Raw genomic sequence first — 7,910 nt, forward strand, 5'->3', positions numbered from 1 at the left:
CAACTGTGCCTGCAACTGCAGCTGAGACCACTGCCATGGGACAGCAGCCATATGAATGCTCCTTCCCTTATTCTTTCTGGATTTTCCAGTCCACCTGGTTCGCAATCAGGGGTGCTGGTTAACCACTAAGCAAACAACAGAACCTTTGCTTACAAAGAGATAAAGAACAACAGCTGTGAAACAGGGAAGAGAAAAAGGACTTGCTTTATCAAACAGCCTGTCTCTAAAGAAGGTAAGTGTTCTAGAGGCAGGAAAATCAAGACTTCAGCCACACCCTCTGCTCCTCACAAACAAGGTGGCCGCTAAAGTCATATTTTAGCAACAAGGTTCTGCTCTGACAGAGATGTCACAAATATAAACTCACTCCAGTTGTGCGAGTATGAAATCCAAATTGGGTTTCAGCTTGTCACCAAGCGGGTAGTCCAGAATATATTTTAAGTAAATCTGGAAAGAAAAAAAACAACGCCACAGAGAGGAGTTACAAGACATACTCAGGAAAGCGTGTAAAAATTTTATGAAGAAAATTTAGTGATGGGGCAGCAAGTTTATGAGAATCATCCCTTTCATCCCATTCCTATTACACAAGGGGCCAACCACTGCTCTCAGGCTCTGTGCCTGGAACAGGATCTGCAGGCATTTGACAATTGCCAGATCAGTCTTTAGAGCATTACTGTCATTTGTGCAGGCTTCTGTTAAGAGAGATTCTGCAACCTTCAAAATTCATTCTGTAACTATGGAAATGCACTATTTGGTTATGCACAGCTCCTGCTGCATCTGGATCCTAATGTTTGAAATGCAGCAACCAATTCTGCATTTTGGTTGCTTTAGCTTGGGAAGAACGAGGAAGTAGTGGGAAGGAATCACAGATTTGTGGCAAATTCTCTTCTGCTGGGACACAGAAAAGGGCAAGGCTCTTAGTTACACAGGCCTAAAAGCCTGCAAAGGAGAGACCGCGCCACTGCCGCTGAGCGGCTCTCCGAAGGTACGCCGTGCCAAGCAGTCTGCAATTCTGCTGTGCACCAGTCACAAGAACTAAAGCCAGCCAGATAAGGGGAACAAGGATTAGTAAGAAGGGGAAATGGGGTTAGGGGTCCAGCAGGCCTAAGGCACATGTCTGGGAGAGCGGGGATGGCCGCACTCAGCCCGCTAGCCTGCTAGGTCCATTCTACCAACCTGCCTGCACTGGACTCGCACCGGCTCACTCTGACCTGTGATAGCCAGCTGGGCAACCTTCTGCAGCACATCATCAATTTCAGGGACAATCAGCTTCCTGGATAAAATAGCCTAAAAATGGGAAAGCACAGCTGGAGTCATGTCATTTTGCTTGCACAGTGTGAGATGCAGTACTATAACCTGGGACTACACTGGTCTCAGGTGGTACATCAACACTGACTTTTTCACATCTTCAAACATAGCCAGAGCAACTTTAAAAAAAAAAGAAAAAAAAAGAAAAAAAAAAAAAAAAAAGAAAAAAAGGTGGCTTACAAATCCGTATCTGTTTCTTTTGGACAACACAGACTACCTGGTCTAATGATTAGGGATGTTGATTCTTTAGCAAAAACATCCTCGGATCCAAATACATCCTCATATGCATATGTGTACCACAGCCTCCCAGACAATTTTAAAACATCAAACAAGTCAAATAGGAAAGCTTTGCTGCTTCCCCCCGCTATAACAGAGAGCCTTAACAGCATTCTGTGGCCTGTTCCTGATGAGAGATCGTACAGCCTCTCACCAGGAGGCAGATCCACTGCCATTCCAGTGGCTCACAGAACCCATATGCCCGCCGCACAGAAATACCTTGAGAAGGCCAAAGGCAGTGGCTTGGCGTGATGAATCATAAATGTCTTCTTCAGCAAAGCCAAGCAACACCTGGAGCTGTTTGCTTGTTATCTGACTCTTTGCGTTCTTCACAAGTATTGTCACACACTACAAAATCAAATTGCACATTGTCAATACACACACAGTGTCACTGAATATATAAGCCCACACCAAAGCCTGACTCCGTTTACACCACTTAGGTTTGAAAAGACATACTGCTGCTCTGAAATACGCAGCTAACACTGTTCTCATCATATCTGGCTTTCAGCTGGCAATTTTGAGACAAAAACTGAACATAAGCAAATACACAAATACAGACTAGTCCTTGAAACGAGTGGGGATGCTCACAGACATGAACCGTCATACAAGAGCACAGCCAGGAAGAGGGAAAAATTCTTCTGGCACTGGCATTCAGCATGAATTACTCTAACCTTCCCTTATGATCATGAAGCTGTAATTAATTCAGCAACACATCTAGAAGACTTCTACAGGAAGACACTGCATACCATAAGTGTAGTTATTACTATTATTAATTGCCCTTTTCCCTTGTCGCAATTCAGCTGCCAGGGTTTACTCCAACGAATCATGTTAAAAGCAAGCTATTCAAGTACAAATCTGACGCCTCTCAAAAGACAGGGTGGTAACAAGATACTATTATAAGGAAGAAAGAAGGCAAATACGCCTCTATAAACACACTTCTTCAGATCCAAGCTGTGCCTTTTTTGGGAGGAACGTTCTGTAAGTTTGCACGTGGGAAGGAATCAGCAAGGCCACATTTCCCTCGCTGCCTTGTGACCTCCAGACTACCTCTCCAGGGACAGCTGCAGGAGGGATCTGCAGTTGGAAGATTCTCATTCTACAAAGTTAATCCTAAAGTAGAAGAGAGCAGAGCTGGGTCTGACTTACTTTGAAACAGCTCACAACCAGGTGGAAATTCTGGCCTTTGGCTATTCCTGTTTTGGCAAATTCTTTCAGCAAGATGAAAAGCTGCTTGATCAGTGGCTCCAGATTCGTACTGACAGAAGGCAAAGGGAACTTTAAAATCCATACCAAGGTCTGCAGAGCACCAGTTATCACCTGTAAGAAAGAGCCAAAGGACAGCATGTGGTTACACTGACACTCAGAGAACACTTTTCTCACTCTGTTACAGATGTGGTCAGGCTATCTGCAACTGTGGTAAAAGGCAATCAGCTAACAAAAATCAACCTCTTTCAAACCTTTCATATTTAATACAAAGGGTTTCTCAGTTCTAAAAACACTATCTGCTACTCCCTAATTCTTTTAACTTTGATTTTACTAGGTAAAGACATTCACATAGCACTGCTTCAGCAGATGGCAGGAACTCTTTCTGAAGCAGAGGTGCCTTCAAGGCACAGAAGTTGCTCTGCCAAAAACCTAGGTCACCTGAAAGCCCTGCTCCAGGTATCTGATAGCGTACGAGGCGTGCCTTCCATTCGCAGGAAACTCGAGGTTTAATAGATTCCCTCCTGGGCTCACTCAAACCCAAAGCTGCCCAAAAAGGAGGCTGCCTACAGGGCTGGGAATAAAGACATTAGAGTTGGATCAAAAGAAACCACAGTTGTGACAACACTGCTCCAGCAGCCACAGGACCTCATGAATCTCCTCACAGATAGCCTATGAAGTCTGCACAGCCCTTGTATGAACAAGCTCCAGGAGAACTTGTCCGTACTGGAACCCGCAGCACTAGCGGCAGAGCATTCAGTCCTCCATCAGCCACAATCCTTCCTCCCCCTTAGGGTAACATGTCCTCAAACAGCTTAATCTGCACACCTACGAAATCAGGTTTGAAAACTGGACGGCTTCCTCGTCTCTTACAGTTGACCTGCAAGATGACATCTGTGGGCAGGACCCTTCTTAGTAGAACAGACAGACTCCAGCTCAGAACTGTACCTTGACATCCATAGATTTCAGGCAGTCTATAAGCAGCTGAACAAAAGGGTCTAACATTTCCAAAACATGCTCCTCAGAAGAATTCACTTTGGACCTCTTCAGGCTCATGTGCAGCAGCTGGTGTAGAAAACACAGGACATTAATCTCAAAGTCAAGCTGGGACTCAAATAAGCCAAGTAAGGTCCCACATTGTTTCAAGTTATAGTAGAATTTATGCCATATCCCATTCAAATATTTGCAACCAGCTGAGCACTTTTTATTGCTCTCTAACAGGCACCATTGGAGTTACCACATGCAAAATAAAGTTAAGGCTAGTGGCTGTGTTGTTAACACAACATATCCAGAATACCTTCCTTTGAATATTCTTAACAAAAGTTTTGATTGCAAAGCTTTGTATCTGAAGAGATCCTTACCCGAAGTCCTGAATCAACCAAGATGTATGTGTTAGTCCTGCTGCTGACACGCGCCTTCTGCCCTCCTCTCGTGGGAGTGGGCTGGAGCAGCAGGCAGCTCTCTGGTTGCAGCCGAGGATCTGGAGGAGGGGCAACTTTTTTTCTGAAAAGCAGTGTACAGCAAAAGAGAATATTCAGATTTCACCCCTGTCCACAAGAAGCCTGCTGTTGGGAGTGAAGAGAGCTGGACTGTGCTCAGCTGCTACCCACACAGCAAGCAAAACCAGGTCACAGTCAGAACACAATGAAATAAAAGGAACTTGAGAGCAGCATGGCACACAGGACTCTTGGACTTCAGAGCAATATCACTATTACGAATATATGCAAATGCACACAGACTTGCATAACATCCCCACTTTTTTCTTCTCAGTGGACAGACCAACTTTGGCAGTTCCTTCAAGCAAATATACCTCCTGCCACTGCCCACTGCACTTCATTTACTGATAATTACTTCAATTTCTGATGGCTTATGAAAACTGCCCCAAGAAGTCTGCAAGTAGCTGTCAGACCCTAGAGCAAGCTGGCCTGTGTAACATAGGAAATGCAAGACACCCAGACCCAGCTCTGAGCAGCGACACCACCAGACAGACGATATCTGATGGTTCTCCCTGACTTCTGCAACAAAGTGATAGCCCACAGTTTCTCTTGTTCCTGACCCCATGAAAATGTCCAGGACCCCAAACACCTCTTCTGTGGCAGTTTGTACCTCACTTCTAAACACTACCCCTCATCCCTTCATCCAAAGACGCAAATGCGTATACCAGCTTACCAGACGGTGAAAAAGGCTTGCTGAAGGCCCTGAGCACTTGCAAATGTAGACTCCTATGAGTTCAGCAAGTGCTCACTCCCATTTCCAAACTTTCCCTTTGCCCTCTGACTGCCCAAATAATTCACTTACATTGAAAACAAGAGGCAAATAAAAGCAAGGAAACTCTCATACATTTGATCGGTTCAATTTGAGAGCTGCCATTTCTGCAAGTAAACCTCCCAACCAATAACAGACAGTCTGGATAACATCCTGGAACTCACTTGGCCTTCTCAGTGAGCAGAGGCAAGTTTTCACTGATGAGACCATGACTGAGGAGGAGGAGGGATTCTGCGTTCATGTCTGAATTGAAGATCAGCCCTGCCATGATGTGACGCAGTGCCTCATGCACCTTCCGGACTATCTTCAAGCTTGTGGTGCTCTCCAGAATCTGAAAAGGCACAACCATGACAGTCAGGAGGGCAACATGAGGGCAATGACTGCCATCTGTATTCAGCAATCATGGGAAAAGCCAGCACAGTTCCTCCCTCATGACATGCTGCCATGAAGTCCCCAGCTCTCTACATGAACAGCATCCCACCGCCTCAGCTCTGCCCCCACATCCCTCCCTTTCTCTCCAGCTTCTTCTCAGCCTCCAGCCAGTTCACCTATCGCCACCAGGACACTCCAGAGCTCAGGAGCAAACCAGGGCTCCATTTCTGTGTGAGCTTGCATTCTACTCAAAAAACTGCATCTCTGTAAAGGCAATTATTGCACAGGGACAGACCCTGTACATGTTTTGGTGACAATTCCTTCATGCACAAGAGATCAAATCATAGACCAGCCTTGAAGGACTTTGATGCTCCAGCAGAAAGAAGAGCTGGCAGAGGGAGAGGGTATGGAAAACTCATAGTGGGATGTTTCCTCTCTAGCAGGGGTTGAAACCTTCCTAGAATGCCATTCCCTGCCCTGGACATCAACAATAAAGTCTCGTTTTATGAGCTGGGTGCACACTGCTTTCCAAAAGAAAAATGGGAAGCCAAAGCAGGATTATATAGCTAATTTCACAGCAGCCACCCGGAAGCTCTAGAGTTCCTTTTAGACCATACAGAACAGACCAGTGCTCAGAGTTAAGAAAGACTCTGGCTGACTTTTCTTACCTCTTTCAGTGGCAGAATAAGTTTCGTCACCTGGCCCTTTCCTATGAACTTTCCAAGAATTTCATAGGAATCGTAACTCTTGTTCTTGCGTGCTTCCATGACCTTGGAGACAATTCCCTTCACTTCCTTCTCTTCAGCTACATTCCCAAACAACTCTTGGTTGAAAATCTTTGGAAATCAGGCAAGAGAAGTGAATGAGAGGAGCATAAAAGCAGAGCCACATTCCTCCAGTAGCTGCAGAAAAGCACCATTTTTCCCCACTCTCAGAAAAAAACAATTCTCCAGGTTTCCCACAAATCATGTGTACCCTTCCTTTGTCAACATCAAACACCCCAGTTGGAGCACACCAGATGAGGACCCTGTTCTCACACCCCTCTACGGTGTTGTGATACAAGGAGTGGGACTGCAGTCAGACCAAGACATCCAAATATATCCCATCTGGGTGGCCAGCTGAGCTCCTAGGCTCCGTGGATCGCATTGACTAGATGTCTGTTGACTTGCTCAGCCATTTTGAGTACAGGGAAACATAGTTAGGTATCTTAATCTTGAACCCATTCCCTCTCAGGATACAGCCCCAGAGATACTTTGCTACTCTACAAGGGGTCTGCTGTTGCCTCAGTAGAAAACAGTCTCCTTCCTTTGCAGGACACACACAATCAGCCCTGTCTGCGCCACCAAGTCCGAGACAATCTACACAAAACCTTCTCCTCCCAGAACCTGCCCCAGGCACTTCATGATGCTCTTTCCTTCAATCTTGAATGGCTTTTACCTCAATCAGGATATCTAAGCAGGGGTCCAAATCACCAGCACTGAGCCTGGTAGCAAGGCCCTTCAGTAACAGGTTCACAGTGAAAGTCAGCACGTGGAGCTGGAGAAAAAGAGAACAGATCATGTCTCCACACCCCTGCATAAAACTCTTTAATAATGCTGGCCGGGGAGACTCCCACAGCAGAGACATCACAACTCAAACCCTGCACTTGAGCTCTCATTACAGCAAAAAAATCACCAGGAGGACGAGAATCCGTGTACTGGCAGCAGGAAGAGGACCCCTGTCCCTCCACATACTGGCAGGAGGGCTGGAATCTCCTCTTCCCCCAGTGCTCTTACTGGTATTTTTAGTGAAAGTGCCAATTAGCACAGCCTGTTATAGCAGCTAGAAGCTCCTGCTATTCCACTGTGGTAATTCACACAGAAAATTATTCTTAACCCCAATCCCCATGGAAAGAGGAAAGACAAATTAATAGTCAGAGCCTTGGCTCTGGATCTAGGAAGCAAGACTTCAATTAGCATCACCACATACTGTCTGTGTCTCTGGTAGCTCACCGCAGATCATGTTTGGCCCTAATGACCTTACCGGAAAGATTTCCACTGATCTTACTGGATCCAGAAGTTCATCCTTCAAGTCCATACCTCAGCTCTTCACTGGGAAAATGGAGATCCTCTCTTCTTCCTCGCTTAGACTCTTAAGTTCTTTGGGCACAAGCCCTCATTTGACAGTTGGCATAACACAGACTGATGTAGGCACTAGCAACAGTATTTAGTTGTACTATATCAAGCTATTCTACTGGTGCAAAACAATTGCAGTAGCAACTTCCTTTTGGATTCTCCTTTTAACACATACAAAAAAAAAAATCCTACTGAGAGCAGAAGAGCTAGAATTTCAGCATTACCTGGTACCCATGGACAAGAGCAGACTGCAACTCTTTTAAGATGTACAGAAGGTACCGTACTCCCAACACTTCCATGATTTTAGTGAGGGTGTTACGGGCAACGTCACGGATTTCCTGAAATCTGTTCCTCAAAAATGTGCAGACTTTCAGC

The 7,910-nt window shown here is 45.5% G+C and overlaps 1 protein-coding gene across 1 annotated transcript in view; it reads right to left on the reverse strand.

The window, feature by feature from the left end:
• Positions 1–7,910, reverse strand: part of UTP20 (UTP20, small subunit (SSU) processome component, homolog (yeast)) — a gene marked incomplete at its 5' end in the record, with an annotated part of 63,979 nt that overhangs the window by 10,857 nt on the left and 45,212 nt on the right. Inside the window, 10 exons of the mRNA XM_009705046.1 lie at positions 365–444; positions 1,174–1,284; positions 1,801–1,929; positions 2,728–2,898; positions 3,733–3,849; positions 4,146–4,287; positions 5,214–5,380; positions 6,090–6,257; positions 6,859–6,957; positions 7,760–7,910. The exon at positions 7,760–7,910 is cut by the window's right edge and continues 33 nt beyond it. Coding sequence (XP_009703348.1) covers positions 365–444; positions 1,174–1,284; positions 1,801–1,929; positions 2,728–2,898; positions 3,733–3,849; positions 4,146–4,287; positions 5,214–5,380; positions 6,090–6,257; positions 6,859–6,957; positions 7,760–7,910 — 1,335 coding nt within the window. The remainder of the gene's footprint in view (positions 1–364; positions 445–1,173; positions 1,285–1,800; positions 1,930–2,727; positions 2,899–3,732; positions 3,850–4,145; positions 4,288–5,213; positions 5,381–6,089; positions 6,258–6,858; positions 6,958–7,759) is intronic.

Source organism: Cariama cristata, unplaced genomic scaffold (genome assembly GCF_000690535.1).
Source record: "Cariama cristata isolate BGI_N322 unplaced genomic scaffold, ASM69053v1 scaffold38657, whole genome shotgun sequence".
In the NCBI taxonomy this organism is placed as follows: Eukaryota; Metazoa; Chordata; class Aves; order Cariamiformes; family Cariamidae; genus Cariama; species Cariama cristata.